The following is a 25,529-nucleotide window of genomic DNA, read 5'->3' on the forward strand; positions in this document are numbered from 1 at the left end:
GTGGCCCCATGCCGGCAACTCTGTTTCCCTTTTCTCTTTCAGCCATTGTCGCTGCTGTTGCTGAGGCGGTATCCTTTTCTCTCCTGGACGCCTGGTCACTGATGATGGCGGTGAGCAACACTTCCTTGCCCGAACCGACGGAATCTGATTCGATCTGACTTGATTTGTTTCTCTGCAATCGAGCTGGGGGAGAGAATTGCGCAATCGTCCCCGAACTCCAAAGGTCAACTTGTCTGAAGTGCCGCGGCGGCTCCAGCTCCACGCTTGCACTTTTTCACCCCTCACTAAACTGACCCATGGAGGCAGATATTATGATTCGTCCCGAGAAAATGCTTCCGGCTGGGCGACTGCAAGGGTCCCGTACTCGGATGTGCAAACCTGAAGGCGGTGGCAGAAATATCATCGTCTATTTTTCTCGAAGCCTTGGACGACAGAGATGATGAAACCAAACAGAAAGAGATGAAGGAAATACACAACAACGAGTTTTGAATTCTCTATCTGTGCTAAGGCTATCCAAGTGTAAAGACAGAAATTGTCACTGCCGCTAAAAGGACGCTAACGCCTTTGGGGAAAGCCCAAGGGAATATAATATCAGGTTGGCATGAGGTCCGACAGAAAATTCAACGCGGCAGGACAGATTCAGCACAAAGGGCTCATATTCCTCATCCTGACAACATCACTCTTGTAAGGAACACCGTCTCGTGAGATAGGGCAAGGAGACAAAGGGGAAGAGACAGCAAGTGTGAAGGGCGGAAGAGAAGGGCTTGATCGACGTTGAGGCATCGTTATTGCACGTTCACCACAGCGAAAGGACTAGGCGGATACTGTGAATCTGGAGTGGCACGAGCAATTACAACCGGTACTGTGAACATTCTTTCTACGGGGGACTCGTGTCTCGTCTTTCACGTTCACCGAACCACAAGAACAATCCAGCGGTTACCGTCCTGACGACTCTCACCCTCCAGCGACATCCGCATTCAGACTCGAAACAGCCAAAGGAAAGCAAGAAACTATGTCTAAGTTCGGTGTGCTTGTCACTGGCCCTGCCGGTGCAGGCAAAACCACCTTCTGCACCGCCCTCATAACCCATCTACACCACAGCCGCCGCTCCGCCTTCTACGTCAACCTCGACCCGGCCGCCACGGACCTCAGCTACACCCCAGATCTGGACATTCGGGACCTGATCTCGCTCGAGGATGTCATGGAAGAGCCGCTTTCTCTGGGCCCCAACGGCGGATTGATCTACTGCTTTGAATTCCTTTTGCAGAATCTCGACTGGCTCGCCGAGGCGATCGACCCTCTGACGGAAGAGTACCTGATCATATTCGATCTCCCAGGCCAGATCGAACTGTACACCCACATCCCCCTGCTGCCGGAGCTGGTCAAGTACCTCTCGCGCATGGGGCCCCTGAACATCTCCCTGTGCGCGGCATACCTCCTCGAGGCGACCTTTGTGGTTGACAAGGCCAAGTTCTTCGCGGGCACCCTCTCCGCCATGAGCGCCATGATCATGCTGGAACTGCCTCACGTCAACATTCTCTCCAAAATGGACCTGGTCAAGGACCAAGTACCCAAGCGCGAGCTGCGACGCTTCATCGATCCAGACGCCAACCTCCTCGACCAGGAGGACACGGGCCGCGATCTCCTGCCGAGCAATGCCAGCGCCGGCTCCGGCTTCGTTGGCCCCACCGGGTCCGGTGTCGTTGGAGCACCCGAGTACACGGCAATGGACGTCCGCAACGTGCACGAAGTCGACAGCATCATGTCCGGGGGCTCGTTCAAGCAGCTCAACCGCGCTGTCGCTCGCCTGATTGACGATTTCAGCATGGTCTCATTTCTACAGCTGGACGTCAACGACGAGGAAAGTGTCGGTGACGTGCTAAGTTATATCGACGATGCCATTCAATTCCACGAGGCCCAGGAACCCAGAGACCCCAAGGAGCCCGAACCGGAAGACGCCCCCTGGGAGGACTGATTACTAGTAGTGTCCAGTCTGTGTTGTGATAAGTCGGGAGGAGTGAGGTCCTTTTTTTTTTTCCGAAAGGTGGTTTTGGCGGCTACGAACAGTGAACAAAAAAAGGCATATTTGTGAGCGTCGGCGTTGGTTGGGAGGGTTCCCTTATGTGTGTGACGATCAAGACAGCGAGGGCGGAGTAGAACAGATACCCGGAATGAAATGCTTTTTTAATTATGATCGTGAACCTCATTCCTTCCTTTGTAGCAGTGCTGTGTAGACCAAAACACACACTCTCTCTCCAAAAAAAAGCTAATAACACCACCCAGGAGAATATTCAATATCTTTTTCATTGGTTCGTTGTTTCACGTCCACCCGTACCCAGTCTTGCCCTTTGACCTGCCTCTCGCGGCCGCAACGGGGACCTGCTGCCTCCCACCACCGTACGTAGCTCCCCAGGCAGCATTCTGATTCTGACTCCCGTGCCGCGCTGCTCCATTGCCGTATCTATACGCGGACCAGCCGGTGCCGTTGTCCGAGCCGTCGCTGGCGGCGGTGTTCATGACCCTGTCCTCGACGAAGCCCCAGACCAGGGCGACCAGCCACTGCGCGTCGGCCAGGGCCTTGTACCAGCCGTAGCGGTTGACGTAGAATGCGCAGTTGATGAGAACGAGGACCAGCGCGAGTTTTATGACGAGAATCGCCCACCCGATCACCGAGCGGCGGATGTAGTCTGCGATCTTGAGCGAGAGGTACACCGTGAGGAGGAACGCGGCCAGCGACACCATGTCGCCGTTGGAGGCGGCGGAGACGGCAGACATGACCAGCGGGGAGATGTTGTTGGACAGCGACTGCAGCGGGTCCGGGAGGAGGGGGAGGATGTACGCGTTGTACAGGTCCGCGAGGTGCCATATGAAGGATGGGAGAGGCGGTGGTGGTGCCTGCGAGGGTGAGGGCATCGTACGGGACGCGCGGGTTCGCGAGTTATTTGTGATGATGAAGAAGGTGGACAGGCTTTTTCCCTGGATCGTTTCTGTTTGGGAAGAGTCGAGCGCAAAGGTGACACGGAGAGTGCCACTGCACACGCGCAGGGACGGAATCCGTATGGCAACGACGCGGTGAATGGCCTTCTATACCAGAGGCTGTCGTCGACAAAGATGGACTGCGGATTCTCGGGGTTGGCGGTCTCGTATGTATACTGTGATGTCTTTCAAGTGTCGGCTTTGGTGGTTGTGGTGGTTGTGTTGTGTTTGCATCATTCAGGGTGTTGGTCAATAGTGAGTGGCCACCAAACTAGTTTGTCCGTAGAATTATTGCTCTCTGCACAAAAGACACCGTGGGATGCATCTACATACAACTTTGTCTGTCCTACTAGGTGCAGACAAGTCCCATAGAGTCCTGTCGGCGCAAAGTATGGAGATGGCGTGGAGAGGTTCGAGGTGAGATCAACGATAACGCTGGATATGGAGGCACGGGAGGCATGTGAAGGAGTCCTGGACAATCTGCGGGGAAGTCAACGAGGCTTGCGAGGCTCTCGGTACATGTATCTCGTACTTATCATACACAGGATTTACTGCGCGACTCTTGCAGGTGTAAGGAATCTTCTACACTATAACGCAAAGTTACGCTCATTAGAACAAGATATCGACATTCATATATGCCTTGTTCTTATATGTATCTCCCCTGCCGCATCGTGTTCTCTTCAGCCTCGACCGAATTTCCCACGTATTTCCAGGCGGCAGAAGTTAAACATGTCACTATCCAAGCCCAGTCCTCAGCTCTCCCTCTCATCTGGACTGTAATTAGTATACTTTTTGTGGTTCTGTACAAGGGCGCTTTTCTCAGCAGCAACTTCAAGGTGCCATCTTTAACTCCACACAACAAGCCTCCAGAAACCCAATCTCTAATCACCCGAGCTCCCAGGCCGGCCAAATGTTCACTGTGCAATCAAAGGACATCAAATTCATTAAACCAAAAAGGTCGATAATGCACATGACCTCCAACCCTTCGCTCAATATGTGTTGGGTCCCATTAATATGCCACATGACGAGAAACGAAAAGAAGAGCAGTCGCTTGGCCTTCTCCGTGCGCTGTTTGGTGAAGGGGTATATAGTAGTCAAGTTATTAATAGTCTGAACCATAATGATAGTCGTCTTCGAGAAGCGCCTGCACTTTCTCCCGTTCCGCAGTGATGGCAGCTTCGAGTCGTCGAGTCTGGCGAAGTGCCTCATCCCTGTTGATACAAATTAGCAAAGCCGGGTTTTAAACGTCTCGATGTAATAAGTCTCACCTCTCCGATTCCAGCTCAGCAACACCCATCTGAGCTGTGTTCATCCGTCCAACTACTTCTCCCATCTCTTTTTCTGCTTCCGCGAGGGCTTTCTCTAGCTCGGCGACCTTGTTTTCCAGATACTCGGTCTTCAAAGCCTGCTGCAATGCTATGCCCGGGCCTGAAGTCGTCTGGTTGAGCCGGGGGCTCTTTTTGGAGTTGGCAAACATGGGCGACATGGGAGACCGAGGCACGGGTGTCAAGTATCCTGGTGTCTTGTGGCCAGATTTGGTCCGCATCAGCTGGATATTGTGGCTCGCTCTCAACACGCGCACCTCTTCCTCGTGCTTCATGACTGCAGTCTCCGATTGCATTTGAGCGACGGTGATGACATCTTCCAACTTGCGAAGCTTGGTCTGGAGTTCGTTGATTTGCTCAGCCGATGCATGTTGATTCTGCTCACCATTCTCCACGGCGGTTTTGAGTCGATTCCTCAAGGCAGCGTTGGCCTGCATCTGCTTCCTGACCTGCGCAGCCAATGACTCAGACCGTTGTGCAGACATTTCCAGTTCATTGGCTAGGTCTTGCTCATGCTTCAACGAACCAAGCGATTCCTGCTGTCTAGCCTGATCCCGCTGTTGTTCCAGCTGGCGCAGAGCTTGTTCGAGTGTGGATGAGAGGACTTCTGGTGCACTCTCGTCACGCGCTTGTAGCAGTGTCTGTAGACTAGCAGTTTCCTGCTTGCTTCGGTCCAGGTCCATTTTTAAGCCAGATAGTCCTTTCTCACACTGCCACTTTTGTTCAAGAGCATCGTCCGCCCGTTTCCGAAGGAGATTGATCTCTGAACGCAGCGTCCGAACTTCGCGTTCATAACCACCCTTCTTGGGTCCATGTAAAGAAACAGCTCGGTCTCGCTCTGCTTCGGCCAGATTGAGGCGCTTCTCAAACAGTCGCCTTTGTGCCTCTTGTCTTCTTAGCAAATACTTCACGGTTGAATGCAAGGCATTCCGTTGTTCTGTCACATCCTTCAGTTGGTCCGCAAGAGATTGCTGACTCTCTGGAGCAGTGCGATTCACCACAGAATTCGACCTCGACAAGGAATTCGATCGATTGAGCGTAGCTCTGGAGTTTGACCTGTTCAAAATGGTGTTTGATCTTTGTAGACCGCTACCACGACTTGGAGCCGTTGCGGCTCTGGGTGATTCAACAATATCGCCTTCTTCCGCAATCGACTGAAATTGCATATTCATGGCACGGGCACTCTGTAGTGCGTTGTTTTCGTCTCGAAGACTCTGCAGCTCCTGCTGCATTCGCGTAAAATCATAGTCTGATTTCTGTGATTCAGACAAGGTCGACTCGAGGCCCTCGATCTGTGAGCGAAGTTGGGGTACTACTTCGTCCCGCAAATTGTCTCTTTCGTTCCGATGGTGCTCCAGGTCGACACGAAGAGCCGTCAGCAAATCTTCAAAATTCTCTTTGATTTGCCTTTCTTCCATTAGCCGCCTTCTGGCGTCTTCCAAAGCCACTTCCAACTCCTTGGCCCTCGCAGTAATATCCGCAGATTCGTTGTTGTCTCGACGGTTCAAGGACAGCTTCTGCTCCAGGATCTGGATGTGAGATTCCAATGCCTGCCGGCTTGACCTCTCCTTTTGCCATTTTTGTGACATTTCGACCTTTAGCTGCGCTCGAAGCTGCTCCGATTCTCTTTTGATCCTTTGAATTTCTTCTTTCGGGTTACCTTCACTGGTCGACGGTCTGATGGAACTTGCGCCAGAGTCGGAAAAGTAATCACTCGTGCGATCGGTCTCTCTGCTGATATTGGCACCTTCCGTCTGGAGCTGCTCGACAAGGTCCTCCAAATCCATCTCCCTTTTGATAGAATTGGCAAGTTCCGTGCTGATATCCCGGAGTTCGGCTTCGAGTTTGGAGATTCTGTTGCCATCGTTGTTAACCAACGTCTGGGCGTAGGTGCTTCCGTCAAATTCAATCGAGTCTTGGGAGGGCTGTGAAGCTGGAGCTCTCGGTACCGCTGATGGGAATGGATATCCTGGTGGGGAATTCGTTGCAGCGTGCGGCGATTGGCCATAGGGGGATGGTAGAGGAGACTTCCTGTCCGAGATATCCGTGACTGAAGATTCGGTGCTTGGCGAGGCAGCGGGTTTACGGCTGAAGAACGATGTGAACTTGCTACCCGGAGTCTGTGGTTTCTTTGCGTCAATCACTGTCAGTGATTTTGTGGATGAGGTCGAATCCGTCCGCAGAGGCGGAGGCCTCGACCCGGGTTTCAGCCCCATGTCCTCCTCTACAATGACGCCGTCCACCGAGTAACCATTTGATCGTTCGGAGGTGAGGCCGCGCTTCGGAGAAGCTGTGACACCGTCGCCCGCAGGATGAGGTAGAGGGACGTCTGCGGTTGTCTCGACCGGGTTGGTATCGCTTGTATTGCTCCGATTGAGGATGGGCGAGGTGGTAGCGGGATTCCTGTTCGGGTCAGCTGAGAACCTGGAATAGCTTCGAGGCTCAACCAAACATACGTCTGGGTCACAACATCCGAGGGGACTCTCTTTCTCCGTATCGTGTTGGAAGGTGACCCGATCCGTGACTCGGTCGTCTGTGTCTTGGGCGACGTGAGGACAGGTGAGACGTTATTAGGTAGAGGTTTTCTGCGGACGGGGGAGGCTGGAGAAAAAGGTTTCAGAGCGGCTGAGATGGTGTTGGAAAGGGATGGCAAACGCTGAAGGGTAGGATATTCTTTTGCAGGTGGAGGAGGAGGAGATGCAGAAGCGAAGCTTTGCGCATTATTGTCGTCCATGGTCGATGGTCTTCATGGAGTTGATTGGGGGGGAAAAGGGTGGTGGTGGATGTTCCCAGCTGCCGGTTGCGGACGGACGATAGACACAGGGAAAGGCGGACACTCTGACGCTTTGACGCCCGTCTAGAGTAGCGACATTGTTAGGGTCGTCGTTCGGGCATGTAGATCAGCCACATGCAAATAGCAAATCCTAGAAGGGCAGTGATAGCGCGCCGGTGGAGAGAAACGAGAAGGTGAGGGTGTGGTCTACCAAGTAGGAGAGGATCCGCGTGGTCGACGGTGGTGGATGGTGCTCTCAGGTGCCTTCAGAAGCGGAATAGCCTTGCCGTGTTGCTCGTCTCCTCATTGGATGTGCCGCAGATTGCCTCAACTAATCCACGACAAGCGGCTAAGTAGGTAGAGTCTGGCACACCGTCTGAAGCATCTCCTGGACCTGTTCTATAGATGAGGGAGAGCAAAGCGAGATTATCGACTTTGAGTCTCCATTGTTGGTCGACTGAGGACTGTGTAGCTATGTGGCTATGTGCTCTAGTATTGGCTATAGGTAAAGGAAAGTGCAGCTCGGTAAGCACTTACAATTCCAACTCGACTTGCACACTTGCTTGTACCTCGTACAGTGCAGCCTATGAGAACTCGTACATAGATACTTTTCTCTCTATGAGGTATGAGGTACTGAAGGACCAAGTAATACTACGAGTGAGCACCTTCTCTCTACGAGGTAGTAGTGCTATCGTCGATGCTTCCAAACCTGTCGCATCTCCCGAACCCCACGCCGCACCCTGCCACCCTATCGAATCACCTCTCTCTTTCCATCGTTTGTCAAATAGTGAGACGTGTTGATTCTCACCGTGTTCTTCAGCTCCAGCTCAGCACCCTCCTGCTTTCCCCTTCTTCGGACCGAGCCAAACTCTTCATCAACCTGTTCCTGTCCCGTCCTCCATGTATGGAGTGCAAGTGTGCCGCAAAAGATATCCTCTCCACACGATGCCGGCCCCTCCGTCGTCTTCCTGTCGCCATCAGTCCTTGCTGGAAACTTCCTTAGACTAGTGCAGGGGATATATTGAAAAGCATGGATAATTGATACTTTTGCCCGCAAAGTCTGTCGATCATATATCTTGGAGAACATGCATGAACTGGGGACAACCCACCGCCCGGAGATCTCGAATCCTTCGACCAGTGGGAGACTTTTCTGCCCAACAACCACGACCCTTGGCAGGGGGAATTACCCTTTTCTGCACCTGGCACGCACGGGAACGCCAGGCTAGCTTTTACAGATCGCGTAATGTCTCGTTGACCCTTTCTTTTTCCCAAAGCCTGTTTAGCACAGATGACAAAATATGGTTTCGGCTGCCGCGGTCGGAATATCAGCATCGGGTCGATCTGTGAGGTTATTCCAGTCGATCAGGCGGTAGACGCGGTATATAAGTGCATGTGCGACGCGGTCAATATCTTCCACGCGTGGATGATCTCTACTTAAGCACACATAAGGTGGAAAGTACACTGCCAGCACGATGGAGCGCGGAGTTCGGAATATAATTAAGGGGTCACGACGAGGAACAGGTCTGTGGAACGTTCTTCCTAACTTTCCTATACAGCAACCATAAAGGAATGCGTCTTTGCCGCCACAAACCACAATTCTAGAGGAACCGAGACAACGTCCCATCGCGATCAACTCGTTTCATAGCCTCAACCAGCAGAAGTATTACGTGTCACAGCCCAGCCACTCACTTGTCGAACGTGTATCTCATCCAATCCCCGACGGCCTTGAGACTCTCCCATCTCACGGCCTCGTCGGGATCGCCCATCAACTCCAGAAGCCGAGCCTTGAGGCCGAGTTTCTCGAGTGTAGTCCGTTGCTCCGGCACATGCTTTACCAGATTGCCCACGTCATTGCACCCTACCGCCAACACCTGCTTATCTGCCTCCCAACTCCTGGACAGGATTTCAGCCAGTTTCTTGGGGAGTTCGCCATTCTTGTCTTCCAGGATCCTGCGCGCGTTCTCGCGCCAGAACGTCGGATTACGATGAGGCGGTGACCACCGAAGATGACCAGAATTTACCTCGTCAGCGTACTCGTCGAATGTTGTCTGATTCTTGGTGTATTCGTCAAGCATCGTTTTCAGAGCCTCCAAATCCTCCAATAAGTCCGGGTCAGTCAGATGGCGGCTGCTGAGATTGCTCAGCAGGGCAGGAAGCCTAGCAGTTGTAGCAGTCGCAATCAGCGTCTCCTTATTGGTCGCCAGGAGGTTGTTCAGTGTTGCCAACAGGAGTCGAGTGGTCTTCTCCTTGGGTGACATCCGCAGAAGCTGCGTGTACAGCGGCACAATCTCCTCGTCCCTGGGTAAACGTTAGCCCGAGCACAGCCTCGACCACTCGATGGAAATCGCATATTCTCACTTTTCAAGACCCTCGCCCACAAGTTCGCCCTCGAAGCTGAGCTGCCATATTACCAGTAACACATGATACATCAATTGCAGGCCTACTCCTTCACCAAATCTCGTGTCACTGCTTCGTATACTAGCATTGCCACTCCATAGCGTAGAGTCATTGTCTTTTGCAGCACCAACCGCTTTTCTCAAGATATCGAATAAGGGATCCACCGTATCCTGTCTCTGGCTCCAGAATAATTCTTTGGAACGTTTCGTTCGTAGGATTTGTGACATGTGCTGAACCCCAATATCCTGTAGTCCACTGTCCTGATTCTTAACCAACTTGGCGAGATATGAGTAGAGCTGTGGGAGTGCTTCGTCATCTCGACTGGCCGGGCGTGAGGATGTCGTTAGGGAAATGGAAATAAGATTGACGAGAAAGGTGGCGGAGAGTAAGGGAATGGCGTCCTCTGGGCTGTTTCCCTGGCTGAGGAAGGACAGAAAGGTTTTGTAGGGTTCAGGATGTTCTAGGATAGCAATCGCAAGATCCGGAGCGTCTAGTATATGTCAATCAGATGTGCCATGCATTCTGGAATGGACTGGGATATTGTACCGTTGATGAGGTCGGTTGCCAACACCAGGGTGTATTGGATGATGTCGCTGCGCTTTGATGCTTTTTCGAGCACACTGCCACCATCTGTACCGCCGACAAGCAGGGTGCTGTAGCTCTTTACATCCTTCTCTATTGTCTGTTTCCTCTGCTCTTTCCGGACCTTGTCAACCGATCTGATCCTCTTGAGCTGGTCTTCCGTTAGGTTTCCCGCTCGAACGGCGCCGTCCCAAGGTATCTGTTAGATCGTTAGAGGTTGACATTCAGAGTAGGGGATGTGGCGCCTACCGGGCGAGCTCTGATATTGCTCTGTACATTGCTGAGAAAGGCTGGAGGGCTCAATGACATCTTGCCGATGGGCAAAAGCGTAGTTGTGTCTCTGCTAGGAGATGGTGTGTGAATTCTCGGTCAGCCAAAAAGATCCATGAATCCTCGTATGTAGACTGTTCAATCTCGAATGTAATGTTGGGGAGAAGATTATCGCAAGCTATTGCGTCAATCCCATGTTGAAGCTCAGATTCCAGGTTGCGGGAAGCTCCTTCTGTCAGGCTGCTAGCGGGACCCTGGCTTGCCTGGGGCATGACAATGCCGCGCCGCGGGACTGCGCTCGCCTATTTCTTTCCCCGTTGGCTCGCAGTCCAACAATGTTGTCCACATCGCAACGCGTCAACGCTGTTCGGCATTCAACAGTGGTGTTACTAGACCACATTTCCTGCCCTGCTGCCATGTTATCTCCTTGGACTACTTCTGTGTTGCGAGTGCTTTTAGACCTTGCATTATAGTCGCTCTAGTCACTACAGTCGTTCCCCTGATGTTCGATTGTGGAACATGACCTCCAAATCGGGCTCGAGATGGAATTTCCTGCAGCAGGCTGTCGCCTCTGTCGAGTCGAGGCTGGATGATATTCTCGCCGAAGACGCCGACCGTCCCAAACGAACGCACACTCCCGCCCATAACAAGAAGCGTAAGAACTCCTCGCAGGATCTCCTTGCAACGGCTGATGTATTCGTAGCCTCCTCCGACTTGTCTAGAAGTAGCAGCACTGCCTCTGCCTCGAATGATCGACTTCAGGAACGCCTCGCTCGGGCGATGGCAAAGAAGAATGTTAGTCGTACGGAAAGTCCAGTCCCTACACAGGAACAATCGTCGAGACCAGCTTCACGAGGGGGAGATGTGTCTACTTCGCTCTCAGATGCTACCAATGTGGTAGATTCGCCTCCTTTAAATACCGATCAAATAGACCTCGCGCCGCGAACTTCCAGTGACGTGGGCGAGAGCGTGAGGCAGGATGTGGGGAGTGATATACCAGCATCATTGAACCAGGCTATCGTCGAGCAAGAACGACCTAGAGCGGCAGCTATAGTCATGGAACAGCCAGATCAGGATGCACCACGTTTTTCAGCAGAAAGCCTAAGACACAGTCAGGCTGGATCGAATAGAGTGTCTGAAGATGTGCAGCGAACTAACGAAGATGATGGACTAAAACTTGATAATGATGACACAAGGGAAATACAAGAAGAAATGGGCACTTATCTAGAACGCATTGATGCGCTCCGAAGGAATCTTGAGAGACTAGGTCAAGAAGTCGCCGAATCAGCCCAAAAAGCTGCCGAATCTGCTAAGCAGGGAGCTGCTTCAGCAGAAGCAGGAAGCTTGGAGCAGAAGCTCTTACAAAAGGATGAGCAAATAGCTGTCCTGATAGAAGAAGGCACCAGATGGTCAAAGACGGAATTGGATCTTCGAAACATGCTGAAGAAAGTTCGAGCTCAAGCCTTGACCACTACAAAAGAACAAGAAGCTGCGAGACAACGCGCAGACCGAGCTGAACGTGCTCTAAGAAATATGGAGGACCGCGCCAGGAAGGCTGAAGCTGCAAGCAAGCGTGCAGAACAAAGTCTAGCAGCCCATGCTGTTGCGGCAAAGGACGTTGAGGCAATGCGGAAAGAGCGTGATGCTTTGAATGCTACCCTTGCGGAAATGAAATCGCAACTGTCCAAAGCCAATTCGCGAGCCGAAGCCGCGGAGAGCAAAGTGCAATCCGAGCAGTGGGAGAAGGAAAGGCGGAGAATTGTCGAGCTGCAAGATGATTTGACCGTTGCAAAAGTCGAGCGTGAAATATCGGAAGGGAAATTGAAGAAGGAGATCCATGACTTACGAGGCGAATTAGAGAAACAAAAAGAGCGGACTCACGCTATGGAGACCGAAATGTTGAGCGAACAAGCCATCCTGGAAAGCAAACTCGAGTCTTTTCGTGTTCGAGCTGAAGAAGCTTCCTCAGCAGATCACGGTCACGCACAAGCTAAACTCCTTCGACAAATCGAAGCATTGCAAACCCAGTATACCACGGCGAGCCAGAATTGGCAAGGGATCGAGAGTTCGCTCCTCGGTCGTATCACGAACCTAGAAAAAGAGCGCGATGACGTTGTGAGAAGTGAGGCAGAGCTGCGGAAGAAGTTGCGAGAAGCTACATTGAGGTTGAAGAATGCTGAAAGGGAGCTGGCCAACACTCAAAGTAACTATGCGGATATGGATAAATCACTGGCAGATGCGAACGCTGAAACACTCCGGTTACAACGAAAAGTGACTCAGCTTGAGACGGACCTGGCAAATGCTTTGAAAGACGTTGAAGAGCAGAAAGGAAATTCGGAGAGGGAGTTGCAACGAAGAATCGACGAAGAGAAGTCCAAATGGACAGCTGCTCTGCATATCCAACGCACGGATTCTCCAGCGGCGTCGATTCGCAAGAATTCGGGCCTGGCATTCGACATTAATCATCTCATGAGCCCAACCCAGTATGAGCGAGGTAGCAGTCGGCGACCCTCCATCATGCCCAATGCATTCGACTCGAACACTCCGCCTCGTCAACAGTCTACTACATCCTTCCGTGGTCTGGTCAACGGCTCCATTGCGGAAACGCCGTCTGGGGTGACGTCCATGGATCCAGACGAATATTTTGCCAATATCCCTCCTACCCCCCTGACCACAAGCCACCACTCTCAACGTGGAGGTTTGAACGATCTAATCTCCACTTCAACCGTTGGCGCTGGTCCTTCCGTGCAATTGGTCGAACGAATGTCGGCCAACGTTCGTCGACTCGAAAGTGAAAAGGCCGCTTCTAAAGACGAGCTCGCACGCCTCACTACTCAACGCGACGAAGCAAGGCAGGAAGTCGTCAGTCTGATGCGGGAGGTTGAGGCGAAGCGGAAGATCGAGGAACGGTTGGAGGCGCTTGAGAAGGAGCATGCCAGTCTCAGTGCAAGGCATCAGACCACCTTGGAACTGCTGGGGGAGAAGAGTGAGGAGGTAGAGGAGCTGAAGGCCGATATTGTCGATGTCAAACAGATGTATCGACAGTTGGCGGATACGATGAAATGAGGCCAGATCTGAAGACTTTAATCAAATCTTGTCAAAAGCGTCCTGTCTTCATCAATGCTGACGCTGTCCCGGTTCAGGCGAATTCGATCCCTTCCCTCTCTGCTGCTTTCAAGATATGCGCCCTGACCTTGCTATCAGGCGCGCAGTCAATCGCTAATCTGCCCTCATGATCCACTTTGTCTGTCTCCGCTCCAGCTTTTAGCAGCTCTACAGCCACGTCCCCATGTCCTTCACTTATTGCGTGGTGTAGCGGGGTGAGCCCGTCCATGTCCGTAGCATTGATAGGAGACTTGTTCTCGAGCAGCAGTTTCACGACAGGAACGGATCCCACGGCGGCGGCGCGGTGGAGGGGTAATTGACCCCGCTTGTCCTTGACCCTCGCACTCGCACCATGCTTCAGGAGCGTTTTGCAAACGTCCAGGTTATTCTTCGACACGGCCAGATGTAAAGGTGTGACGCCGGTGTTCGTGGCAATCTTGGGGTCGGCATCTTTGGAGAGGAGAAGGTCGATGATGGGCAGCCCAGAATTGTCTTTCAGAGAAGCAGCCATGGCAAGCGGTGTCCAGCCTGACCCGTCTTGAGCATCCGGGTCAAAGGAGCGGGTGGCTGTGAGGAGTTTGACGATGTCGAGACGAGCAAAGGCAATGGCCCAGTGGAGTGGGAGACGGTCATCTTGGTCACGGAGAGAGGCAAGTTTGGGGTTTGCATTGAGGAGGGACTCGACCACTTGCGTCTTGCCTTCTCGGGCGGCTTCGTGGATGGCGAATTTATCATCGAGAGGCTGTGACATGCTGAGGGACGAGTTGTAGAGAGGCCAGAAGGTGAGTCTATCTAGGACCTACCTACGTGTACGAGCACAGGCGTGACGAGTTTGTTAGGTGCGTGGGTGCCTAAGGCGCGTACCCCCGCAATCCACAACGATATTAATCAGTGAGTGGGCAAGTGGGCTAAAAGCAGCCTGAGATTGCAGCCTGCGGCGGCAGACAAGGCTGGCGTCTTGGCCTTGATTGGGCACCTCGTGGCACCATCTCAGCCCATTCTCCATCCTGCGTGAGCTGAAATTCTACTCCGGACTTCCAACCCTCTCGCCCTGTAATTGGCCTCAACAACATCTTCAGTTGGCTCGCTGGACTCCCCCTGTCATCATCGACAAAGTGAGCACCACCTGACTAATGAGCTTCCCAATCGCTTAAAGGTCGCTGCAGCTAGACAACCCACTATCGTGGCGACTCCCACCTCCCGTCCGCATGATCGGAACTCTCTTTTTCCTACCTCTCCAGCCCATCGTCGAACTGGCAAAATGCCAGATTTTGAACCTTCATGGCTGGTGATTCACAACAGAGCAGTGGAAAGTCTTCCCGATCCTTTCGCAAAGGCTACCATAGGAGAGCCCCTCGCGCCTGTGACGAATGCCGGCTGAGGAAGATCAAATGCGACGGAGCCCTTCCTTGTGGCCCCTGTAGTGTTTCTGAGGATGGTGAGAGGCTTCCGCTGATATCGCAGTCTCGGGGAGATCACTGCGCTAACGGCATCAGTCTGTTCCTACGACCCGGGGACCCGACCTCGAGAGACACCAACTCAACGGATTCGAAAGCTGGAAGCATGTCTACGGGCGGCACGAATGTCGCTTGTGCGGCTCAAGGCTCAGAATCAGACTGTCGCCCATTCCGATATTGAATCGATTCTCAATACCTTGGATAACTCGTACCCCGAGCCCTCAGATGGCGGGGACTCCAGCGGCGACGACGACAGTGCCAGGTCAACTCGCTTAGGCAGCATGATGGGCAGAGCGGGCCGGTTCGTTCCTCTCTCACCCACCCAAACCACATTCTATGGCTCTTATTCCGGATACTCTTTCGTCTTCAAGACTCTAGAACTATTCCGAAGAATGCCTGACAGTGCTGCCTTGACGACCGAAACTCAGACCATTACTACAGCCTTGTTCAACGCACCAGTACCGGATGCTGAAGCAGGTACGCAGTATTCTTCGCAGTTCCAGAGCCTCCCAAGTCTATCTATCACGCTTGGTCTACTTGATGTCGTTTTCACCAGATGTAATCCGTTGATCCAGTTCGTGCACGAGGCCGACTTCCGGGACATGGTCCATCGTCTATATAGCGAGTCTGCGCTTCAATTTGGTGCATCCAGTCATAATTTCATGCCGCTGTTTCACGGCATCCTTGCAATCGCTCTATTGTTTGATGTCCGATCTCGCAAAAAACATGGCTGCGAAGATATTGTGAACGAAGCGTATGTTTGCCCTTCCCATGTACTGTGTCGCTGACTGACTTTGAGATCGAAGTACGAGGCATTTCCTTCTCGCTCGCAGAGAGCTTGACGTTGCCCAGTGTGCCGATCTCATATCAATCCAGACAATTCTATGTCTCATCTACTTTCTGGTGACAACATCTCGTCTGACTTCTGCATACACATACCTTGGCATTGCTTGTACTTCGGCCTTGAGGCTTGGCTTGCATAAAGATATTGGGGCAGATATCTCGATATCTGAAGTTCAACAAGATGCCAGACTCAGAATTATGCTCGCCGTCCTGCAATTCGACACCCTGGTCAGTATCGTGCTAGACTTACCGACTCGCATCAATCCTGATTGCATCGACCCGGGTGTCGCGGCCTCGTTGAAGGCCGACTGTGCCAAACGGCCGACCAGTGCTCGTGATGGTGACTCTGACACACAAGCAAAGCTCCTGGCTTCGGCGAAGCACTTGGAATTGTTGGGCCTGACAGCCGCGGGGCTTCGAAGCATATTCAGTCGTGGCACTCACAAGGGCAAGCGCACAACAGACCTGGTCTTTGACAACGTTGATGCCGTCAACATGAGAGGCGCAGAGGACGCATTCCGGAAATGGACCAGAGCGCTGTCTTACTTGCCTCATACCCCTGAAAAGCGCGAAGTGTCGGAAATGTATGCTGCATTTCCCAATTTCGGGTTCCTTCATTGTCTTGGACTTGACTGACAACGCAGCAGCATGAAATTCGAGCTGGAAATGGCATTCTATTTTGGCCAGTTCGTCCTCTACCAACCGTTTCTGCATTACCTCATACAGATGGCCGAGAGTGCGCCCATCACGAGGACCCAATCGCAGCACGCACTATCATGCATCAAGATTGCAGCCATCACTATTACTCGAGCTGAGGTGATGCATCAACGCGGTCTGCTGGCTCCGGCTTCTTGGAGTGTCATCTACACGCTTTTCCAAGCAGTCATGTGCCTCCTCTTCCTGATAGCGACGCATAATGGCACATCTCGACCTAGTGAGGCATGGAAGAAGGGAGAGCTGGGCATCAAGCTCCTAGCAACGATGCGTTGTTACGATAACGGTGCCGTTCGGTGTTTATGGATCATCAAGGTTTTTCCCCCTGCTTCATATTCCTTAAATCATACGAAACTAACTTGTACAAAGATGGTGATTAAACAGCTCTCTCACACCGTGCAATTTGATGTTGACCGCATCGTTGCGAGCACCGAATGCTTATGCCCCTGCTCGAGATCCAGTTTGATACCAACAGAGTCATTGGACCGCCTCCCATTACGGGATAGTTCAGAAATTATTGCCGGAGCAAGTGGATATGCGACACCGGAAACACCACATGATGCACGTTCTTATCCGTCGGTTTGGAATCGACCAGGCATGGATCGTCTCCTGGCCATTAACCAGGACTCACCACGGCATGATGCAGACTTCATTCTTGCAGAGGCGCAGGCTATCTCCTTGACATTGCCTATCGACAACCTCGAGTTATACACATCCGGAGAGGTCTGATCAGGGACAGAGGTGCTCTATTTTGCGAGATACTACATCAGCCTCCTTTGGCGCGGGTTACACACAATGAAGACAACGATGTCAAACTGCCCGTCAACCACGCCTTTAGCCGTACGCTTGATGGCCGTCAGAGCTCCAACTTTACCTAGCGTCTATGGGTACATCTTTCTATTTCCGCTTTGGACGGTTCTGTCGACTTCGAACCCTTAAAGTCCCAGGACGGGCTTCACCATGCAAGTACACCTTAGGCCTGAAACGGCCGGTTTCCCCCACTTGGTACCTTCTTCCAGAGCGGGTCTACCTTGCAGAGATCGAACCTTGGTCCACATTAACCTTGGTCACAGAAATGGCATGACTGTAGGAGTGGCTGGCTGTACGAGTGACAGAGGAAGGCGCGAATTTTGTGATTCTTGTGGTGTTTTTGGGGCACGGATATTGTGGAGGGACACAGAGGGCCACGGTTTTTTCTTGATGTGTTTCGATTTATGTGATGGGCGCAGTATAACTATGAGGCAGCGGAGTCTGGCGAACACAACACAACTATCTGGTTCGATCCCATGACGGACGGAGACGCCGTTGTCTCGGGATTTTTCGTCGGCGCAGGTCCCAGGCGTCTGTCCCAGGCGGCGATCGGGTCTGTTCATGCAGGTGAAATTTCTAGCGTCTCAATGGGAGGATGAGCGACGGACCATATAGGGAAGAGGACATGGTGAACAGTTCAAAGCAATGCAAAGCAGATACGGGAATCAATCCAGAACGCGGAGGCGGCGAGGCGGCGAGGCGGCGAGGCTGAGGAGCCCCTGACTCCTGACTCGTGACTCCTGATTCCTGACTGAATCCAGTCATTTCCCCCGGGACCACCCAGACGCACTGTCTTTCCTCATTGCTCATTGCTGCAAAAGGCTGCAAAGTCGAATTGCCTGGCGGTAGCGCGAAGAAATCTACCTATATCTTCTCATCGATCCGTCAGCTCCAGCGCTCTAGCTAGGTAGAATAGCTAGGTACTCGGACTCCATCTATATATAGTTCCGTCTGCTGGGTCATTGGTATCTATCGTCATCATCACCGCCAACAAATGGAACCGAGACAATTCATGAAAATGGTTGCGGACATCCCCATGGTCGAATATCGTCTTTCCCATTCCATTCCACCCCAACCGGATCGACATATGCCGTTCATTTGACCCTGTTTGCCCCCCAACTGTCCTCTTCGCCTTTCGATTTTCCTGTCTAAACCCATTTCTCCCAAAACGTGTCAAGGAACAACCGTCTTCTCTAAAAAAGAGGTTTCTGGACCGGTGCGGTGGTCCAGAATTCCCTCTTTTCGCAAATCTTGGACTTTTATCCCTGCTGCTTGGAGCTACATCTCCTTCAAAAAGCCCACCTCGATGAGTTTCTCCGTCGGCACCTTCAGGTTCGACATTTTGGTCCTCGTATTGTCCTTCATCCACAGGAACAGCGCCAAGATCGTCCGTCGGAAGTAATTCGTGCCGTGTTTGATGGTCAACTGCTCCTTGCCCATTATGTACATCACCTTGTATGCAAACGCGCGGTCCAACCGCGCAAGGGCTTCCGTCTGCTTTTCCGAGTCGCGGTTCTGCTGGTATACCTTTTGTGGGTCTGGAAACTTTTCGTCGGGGTCTGTGCCCACGCCCGTCTCGCTGCTTGTCGTCGCGGCGTCTTCTACGGCCAGGTCATCACCCACTAGCACAGAATTGCCATCGAGTTGCGGTTTTGATTTGTTCTCGGAAAGGATGTACGCTCGGATCTGCTCATAGATGACAAAGGCCAGGTCGGGGGTGATGACTTCATCGTTGTAGCCATATCTCACCACCAAACGGTAGCAGTGCGGGATAGCTAGTCTCGAGATTGTGTGTCGCTCAGATGGTGGCACGAAAGGCGTCTCCAACGGGCGGAGGTGGAAGAATACCGACACTTCAGGCATTGCGGTGAGTTTGATGGCGAATTGGCTGAAGACGATGGGTGTAGTTTCACCACCCTTGTCGAAGAAAATGCCAAATCCGTTGATGGTACTCAGGGCTGTACCATGAAATCTTTCGGTCAGATGGAGACCAGTAGCCCCCGTCCTGATGAAATGGGAGGTCGGGAACCGATCCCCTGCCTCAGCAAACCACTGTTGCTCCTTTCCGAAGCGCCAGAGCAGAAATACCATGCCCAAAACAAACGCTAGTGTAAGAGTGAACCAGGCCCCATCCGGTACCTTGGTGAGGGCTGAAGAAAGAAAGGTGCCGTCCATGCAAGCAATTGTCATCCAAGGTAACAAAACGAGATATGGACTGAAACGCCACACGAAGATGGCTGTCAACGAGACCATGCATGTGTCGAAGAATGTGACGAACATGACGCAAACACCATAGGCGTTTCCGAGAGAGGTCGTGTTATTGTATATTGAGGCCACGAGGATTGTGCCAACCATGAGAAGCCAATTCGCAAGAGGGATGTAGAGCTGGCCGTGGAATATCTTTGACGTGTGTTTCACTGTAAGTTGCGGAAAATATGACAGCTTCATGACTTGATGGAGAAGCTGACAATCATCAGTCACGGATCGCCTCTCATGAAATTTGTGCGCCTGCTCACCTGGAATGTCGCAGTAATAATAGCCTGCGAGGCAACAATTGCGGCAAGAATGGCGATAATAAGGGACGGGTAGATGGTGCCCGGAGGTGCAGCTTCGAAGAATGCATTCGAATATGCTTCTGGGTGGACGCTGATATAGGCCGCTTGGCCGATGTAGGCCAGAAGGAGACATGGAAATGTATAGCATAGCCAGCTGAGCTGAATCGCTCTACGGCTGAAGGCTCCCAGGTCTGCGAACAGCGCTTCGACCCCGGTGAAGGCCAGCAAAACCCCGCCCAGCATCCTCCATCCATGTTCGCCATGATGGATCAGAAATTCGAAGGCATAGCCAGGATTGAAAGCCCGAAAGACGGAAGCATCATAATTAACCAGGTTGTAAATTCCGAAAACGGCATTAAAGCCAAGCCATATTATGACGATGGGGGAGAAAGCAAACGTTATCTTGGTGATACCGAAAGGCTGAATGAGGAAGAGGAGGACGAGGATGGTGTCAGTGATTCCGATTATAGCACCTTTCGAGATATTAGGATTGACCACCCGGGCACCCTGAACAGCTCCGAGGACGGACTGCGCGGGCGTGAGGACGCCGTCGGACAGAACCATAGAAACGGCAAAAACTCCCATGGTCTTCAGGATGCCTCGTGCCAACCGACTTGTTTCGAGACCTTTGCGCATGACACGTCCAGCACTTTCGAGATCGCCCGATGCATGTCTCCTTATCCTTATCAGGGAAGCTTCTCGTGGATCGCGATTCGTGATATTCATATAGCGGCTGAGGAGGGAGTAGGTGCTGAACGTCCCTCCCTCGCCCTCATTATCTGCATGCAAGATGATGATAATGTATTTCACAGTCACCATCATGATAAGAGACCAGATGATCAGAGACAAGATGCCGACGAGGTCCTCAATCGACGGCGCAGAGGTGAAGGTCGACGAGTAAACGTAAAGAGGACTGGTACCAATATCTCCGTAAATGACTCCAATCGACTGATAGGCAAGCCAGAGAAGCATCTTGCCACTGAATACCTATCATCGGGTCAGCTGACTTGCGCTAAAGACAAACCGGAATCACAGTACCTGCTTCTCCTTGAAGTCGCTTTCTTTTTGCAGTCCGGGGTCTTCATCTCGTTGCAGTGACCTTGAGCGATATAGGCTCAAGTCATGGGAAGACCCCCTCGAGCGCATGTTGTAAATGCCATCATCGTGGGCGTAGATCGACGTCGAGTCGGCAAGCCGCCCTTCTTTGCCCTGTAGCTCATTTTTAGGATGAACCTCATCAGCAATACGGATAGTAGCCATTGATATGAGCAGTATTGAGGGTCAACCTATACGAGAAAGCAGAAGAGGAGCAAAAGAAGAAGAAAACCAGGGTCGGAGACTGCGAACAGGAGAAAACGAAAGTGGGCAGCAAGCATGTCTCCTTAAGGCAGAGCGACAGTTGAGCCATGCAGGGTGGGACACATCACATCATGAATGCGTCCAAGTCTGGCGAGACCAGAGTTGGCGAATGATCCAGTGGATTGATCATGATCGAGCATGTGATGAAGGACAGTTGGGCTGTCAAGCTTAGCTTTATCAGCTCAAGGTTCGCCAGTTACCCAAGGAATCCTTGCAATGTAGCTCTCTCAGCAGCAGATATGCATCTCGGCGGCATCGGTCATGTAGCCAGGTTAGTCATGACACCATGAGAGGAGATACGGGCATGCTTTCCCAAGGGGAATGCAGCGCCGGCGTGCAGTCCAGGGGGAGACCAGGACATTGGCGCAGTCCGAATTAGAATGTGAACGCAGTTCTTTCTGCCGCTGTCCGCGAGCTATTAAGCACGGTCCTTCGGTGTGTAGACAGGGATCTTCGCCAGAAAGGCAAAGTGCGAGATAGCAGGGGACGGGATGGGGTGGATGAGGTGGCCTTGTTGGTGTTGTTGTTACTGTGTGGATGAGAACATGAGAATGTGAGAAATGCCTGCGCGGGTCTTGGCACCAAACTGCGCTGTTCCGTCTAAGCAGCTTCGAGTGATTGGGCCATTTCACTGTCATTGATATGAGAGATTTTCTGTCAAGTGGAGTCTCCCTTTCCACCTCATTCCTGCTGGCGAGACGGAACAAGCAACAGAAAGCTTATGTCGACTCTGGATCAGGATGCAGTCTGGATCACTCTCACCCCGTGTCGAGCACCGCCCCTCTCGATCCATCTCAAGACCATTTGGAACCAGACGACAAGCAGCCGACGAGGGTGGACATGTCGACCTGTTGTTGTTAGGTAAAAAGTGACCTTTATCCATGTCTGTGAGCATGAGCGATTTCTCTCACTCTGGTCCGGTGAAATCGATGCAGCAAGGAAGCATACAAAAAGATACTTGTACCAAGATGAGGGAACCTTTGTTCGCTAGCAGGCTTTTCTTGCCCTTCCAGGTGCGTTCTCTTCGCATTTGCACTCTGGGGTTTCTTCCATGGCGACAGCTCCACAGCCTCGTCCTCTCCCTTCCACCTCAGGCGCACACAGAACCGTCATCACAGTTTCCGTCATTGTAGCCATCCTCGGACTCATCGTCTTCTCGGCTATCTGGGTGAGACGCCACAGTCCAATCCAAAGCCTCGATGAGCGACAGCTACTGGTTGAACTGCAACGCTCCGGGTTGCGGCGACGTCGACGACACCAAGAAACACAACGAGACAAGGGTATCGACATTGGCCTGCTCCAAACCATACCAATTGTCAGATACGATGGTGATTCTGGCCAACTGCGGCGGGCCAAGAGCTTGGACTTGGAACGGGGACACCTTTACAGGGATGCTCTGGGCTGGTCTTTGGAGCAGAGCCAACGAAACATCAAAGAAATGTATGCAGAAATGGTTGCGACCGACAATCCTGATGCCAGAAAATTGAAAGACAAGATCCCAAGAAAACCTGGCTCTGAAGCCGAGGAGCCGGACTGTCCTATCTGCGCACAAGCATTTGTGAAGAATGAAATTCTTCGGATTCTTCCCTGCGGCCATAGACACCATCAGAGATGTGTTGACCGGTGGCTGCTAGGATACAGCGGGACATGTCCTGTATGGTAAGTGGCCACCCAGAGCACTGTTCAGAACATGTCAGCTCATATGTATCGGCATAGTCGTGTACGCGTGGATTCTTTCCCTCTTCAATCAGTCCAACCATCCGTTCTTTTAACAAAGCCTGCGCCAGCAGTATTGATGGGGGAGGATCTCGAAGACAGCTGCCGCCACTGACTAGTTTGACAGTGCACACTGGATGGTATAGCCTGGTTATGTGCATTGTGAGCTTGTGCCTTGCTGTGGAGCGCATGAAGTCGACGTCGTCCAAGTGTCCATCGCTGTGCTCCATTCACAACGACCCTTTGTCGCTGACGCTCGTCGTCTGTAGCACTTGCAATGCTGTATAGAATATCTATCGATGCTGTTTGCCTCTTTCCATTGGTGTTCGTGGTTCTTGTCGTCCTAGGAAGCCCGATAGACACTGTCAGCCTCACCATATTGTTTCTTCGACCTGCGCTTTGCCGCAGTCACTTCGCTCGAATCCATTCTGATCAACTGCCCGCTATACTTTCCGTTGTTGATTCCCTTTACCGCTTGGCGCGAATATTAGGAAGATATTGTCCACGAATCTTCCTAGACAGTAACACATTAGTCTCTTCCCACTTACCAACATTCCCATTCATCTCTTCCTCACCCCTCGTCGTGCCCGGCGCAAGAGAGGCACCTTCGCGCGGTGCAGGGCGTAAGTACCCAGCTTGGCTGGGGAAACCAAGACCTCTCTATAGCTGCGGGACGCGACATCGTGGCAATCAATCTTCCGTCAGATCGACTTCGACGTCATCAGATGGAAAATGTCGTCGTCGAGCAGAGACTCTCTGGGATGAGAATGACAAACCACTTTCCCAAGTTCCTTGTCATGTCGACACCTTCGACACTCATTCTCGTTCCAAATTCCGACAACCCAAAGGCCTGCGCCAGCAACTTCACGTTGCTTTCTGCGCGTCCACGACGCGTGAGCGAACCCTCAGGCCACATCATGTTATCATGTTGGACATCGTTAAAACCAAACCAACTTCAACTATTCGCAACCATTCGACAATTTGTAACCACAGAGACCTTTTTGGCTCTTTGATTGCATTGCGCCACGGTAAGCTGTCTGAAACCCCCACTGCACACTTCTGCTCACATAATTAGGAACTCTTACCTCAATCGCGACACATCAGCTGTTTCACCAGAGCTGTGCCGACTTGGCTGCAAAGGCACTTTACAAATCGTTATCCATCGGCAGAGAGCTTGAACTTGCGATGAGCTTACCTCCATAGAACATCATCGACATACCAGACTCTTATCTCAACGATGCTGAAGTCTTGCGCCGGCCCGCCGGCCAATGACGCGCAAGAAGAACCCTGCTGGTTGCGCAAGTCGCACTTGAAAAAACGAAAAGCCCCTTCGCGTCCTTTGACGTGACGAAGAGAAAAAACATAACACACAACATCACACACTCGGTGATTTCAAGATCACCCGCACAAACCTCGTCCTATCTGCTCCTCCACTCTGCCACACCAGATTAGCCTTGCCTCATCGTCTCACGACACTAATTCTTGCCTTTCCAGCAAGAGTTTTATTTTCCACCTCAACAAAATTCAGGCACACTATGGCTTCAATCAAACATCATCGTCAACTGCTTATCCTACAAGGGTGAGCACTAGAGAAATCAAATCACACGGCGCATTAGCGACACGATTTTTTTCTTCTTCTCTCTATTCACATAGAGACGTACGATCAGGCAGCAGACCCGACTGTCACGCCCGGTACCTCCCTTTTATTGACGACATCTATCGCCGCATCATCACATCGTCCCAGCGCGCACACATACACAGTGCCGCCACTTTCGGAGACAGAACCGGTTTCAGTCACCAAGCGGAGCAGAACTCGAACGGACAAAACAGGTGTGCAAAACTCATTATATAGAGCTTAATTGTCTTCCCCTCCTCCAACGAAGGAGCTTGCAACGTGCTTTGCCAGACAAACAAATTCCAACATTTTCCAGTGCTGAACAATCGGAAAACTTTCACACGTGCACACACACGCACACGACTAAAAGGCACGCATCAATGTATCAATGCGTTAGTGCATCATTGTATCATCGTCAGTGGTACCTCTTCTGCCCGATACGTTCGGACAAGGACAATACCACTCCTCTCTGAGGTGGAAGACTGGCCGGCCGGCCTGCTGTACAACGTCAACAACAACGACAATATCAAACAGAGCTCACACACGCGACCTGTGACCTAGGCTTTTCTTCATTCGAGCTTCATCTGAGCTTCATCTGGGATCTAGACAAACGAACAAACAACCCAGTTTCGACGACGACGACGACGACAACAGCAACCGAGCCGTCCATCATCATAATCAACACATGGGGCCCCAACCTTCTCAATTTGCCAACCGCTAGATCTCTCGACGTGGATGCCCAAAACAACCCCTCTCGAAAGGGATAGGCGAGCCAAGGAGCGAGGAACTTTGACGGCAGGAGAACGGGGGCAAGCAAGCCAAAAAAGCGAGGGTGGGAGTGTTGATCGAGGACCTTGACCGTTCTTCTGTCTCCTCTTTTTCTTTTCTCCCAATTTTTCCTCTTTTTTGCCCGGGAGAGAGTGATGGGGGGAAAGGGAGGAGGAGCAGACAACAATATGGAAGCCCTAAGTGAAGGAAAATCCTGTACCCTAACAAACGAGGTCTTCGTGTTACACTGAGCACAACAACTAC

At 52.0% G+C, this 25,529-nt stretch overlaps 9 protein-coding genes across 9 annotated transcripts; 4 read left to right on the forward strand and 5 right to left on the reverse strand.

The window, feature by feature from the left end:
- Positions 1-1,012: 1,012 nt before the first annotated feature.
- Positions 1,013-1,975, forward strand: AYO20_07424 (hypothetical protein; the record flags this gene model as incomplete). The annotated part of the gene is made up of 1 exon (XM_022645709.1): positions 1,013-1,975. The coding sequence occupies one exon, from the start codon at positions 1,013-1,015 to the stop codon at positions 1,973-1,975; it is 963 nt and encodes a 320-aa protein (XP_022498274.1).
- Positions 1,976-2,319: 344 nt separating this feature from the next.
- AYO20_07425 (hypothetical protein) lies at positions 2,320-2,913 on the reverse strand (the record flags this gene model as incomplete). The annotated part of the gene is made up of 1 exon (XM_022645710.1): positions 2,320-2,913. The coding sequence occupies one exon, from the start codon at positions 2,911-2,913 to the stop codon at positions 2,320-2,322; it is 594 nt and encodes a 197-aa protein (XP_022498275.1).
- Positions 2,914-4,078: 1,165 nt separating this feature from the next.
- Positions 4,079-7,035, reverse strand: AYO20_07426 (hypothetical protein; the record flags this gene model as incomplete). Its single annotated transcript, XM_022645711.1, has 4 exons — positions 4,079-4,187; positions 4,245-6,704; positions 6,758-6,902; positions 6,957-7,035. The coding sequence occupies 4 exons, from the start codon at positions 7,033-7,035 to the stop codon at positions 4,079-4,081; spliced, it is 2,793 nt and encodes a 930-aa protein (XP_022498276.1).
- Positions 7,036-8,759: 1,724 nt separating this feature from the next.
- AYO20_07427 (hypothetical protein) lies at positions 8,760-10,362 on the reverse strand (the record flags this gene model as incomplete). The annotated part of the gene is made up of 4 exons (XM_022645712.1): positions 8,760-9,372; positions 9,433-9,961; positions 10,018-10,252; positions 10,303-10,362. The coding sequence occupies 4 exons, from the start codon at positions 10,360-10,362 to the stop codon at positions 8,760-8,762; spliced, it is 1,437 nt and encodes a 478-aa protein (XP_022498277.1).
- Positions 10,363-10,842: 480 nt separating this feature from the next.
- AYO20_07428 (hypothetical protein) lies at positions 10,843-13,389 on the forward strand (the record flags this gene model as incomplete). Its single annotated transcript, XM_022645713.1, has 1 exon — positions 10,843-13,389. One exon carries the CDS (start codon positions 10,843-10,845, stop codon positions 13,387-13,389), a length of 2,547 nt encoding a protein of 848 aa, XP_022498278.1.
- Positions 13,390-13,462: 73 nt separating this feature from the next.
- AYO20_07429 (hypothetical protein) lies at positions 13,463-14,179 on the reverse strand (the record flags this gene model as incomplete). The annotated part of the gene is made up of 1 exon (XM_022645714.1): positions 13,463-14,179. One exon carries the CDS (start codon positions 14,177-14,179, stop codon positions 13,463-13,465), a length of 717 nt encoding a protein of 238 aa, XP_022498279.1.
- Positions 14,180-14,709: 530 nt separating this feature from the next.
- AYO20_07430 (hypothetical protein) lies at positions 14,710-17,171 on the forward strand (the record flags this gene model as incomplete). The annotated part of the gene is made up of 5 exons (XM_022645715.1): positions 14,710-14,866; positions 14,925-15,639; positions 15,719-16,312; positions 16,376-16,757; positions 16,812-17,171. 5 exons carry the CDS (start codon positions 14,710-14,712, stop codon positions 17,169-17,171), a joined length of 2,208 nt encoding a protein of 735 aa, XP_022498280.1.
- A 1,359-nt stretch (positions 17,172-18,530) lies between these two features.
- AYO20_07431 (potassium uptake protein) lies at positions 18,531-21,067 on the reverse strand (the record flags this gene model as incomplete). The annotated part of the gene is made up of 3 exons (XM_022645716.1): positions 18,531-19,715; positions 19,769-20,794; positions 20,846-21,067. The coding sequence occupies 3 exons, from the start codon at positions 21,065-21,067 to the stop codon at positions 18,531-18,533; spliced, it is 2,433 nt and encodes an 810-aa protein (XP_022498281.1).
- Positions 21,068-22,217: 1,150 nt separating this feature from the next.
- Positions 22,218-22,829, forward strand: AYO20_07432 (hypothetical protein; the record flags this gene model as incomplete). Its single annotated transcript, XM_022645717.1, has 1 exon — positions 22,218-22,829. The coding sequence occupies one exon, from the start codon at positions 22,218-22,220 to the stop codon at positions 22,827-22,829; it is 612 nt and encodes a 203-aa protein (XP_022498282.1).
- Positions 22,830-25,529: the final 2,700 nt, after the last annotated feature.

This window comes from Fonsecaea nubica (genome assembly GCF_001646965.1).
Source record: "Fonsecaea nubica strain CBS 269.64 chromosome Unknown Scaff52, whole genome shotgun sequence".
NCBI classification, from domain to species: domain Eukaryota; kingdom Fungi; phylum Ascomycota; class Eurotiomycetes; order Chaetothyriales; family Herpotrichiellaceae; genus Fonsecaea; species Fonsecaea nubica.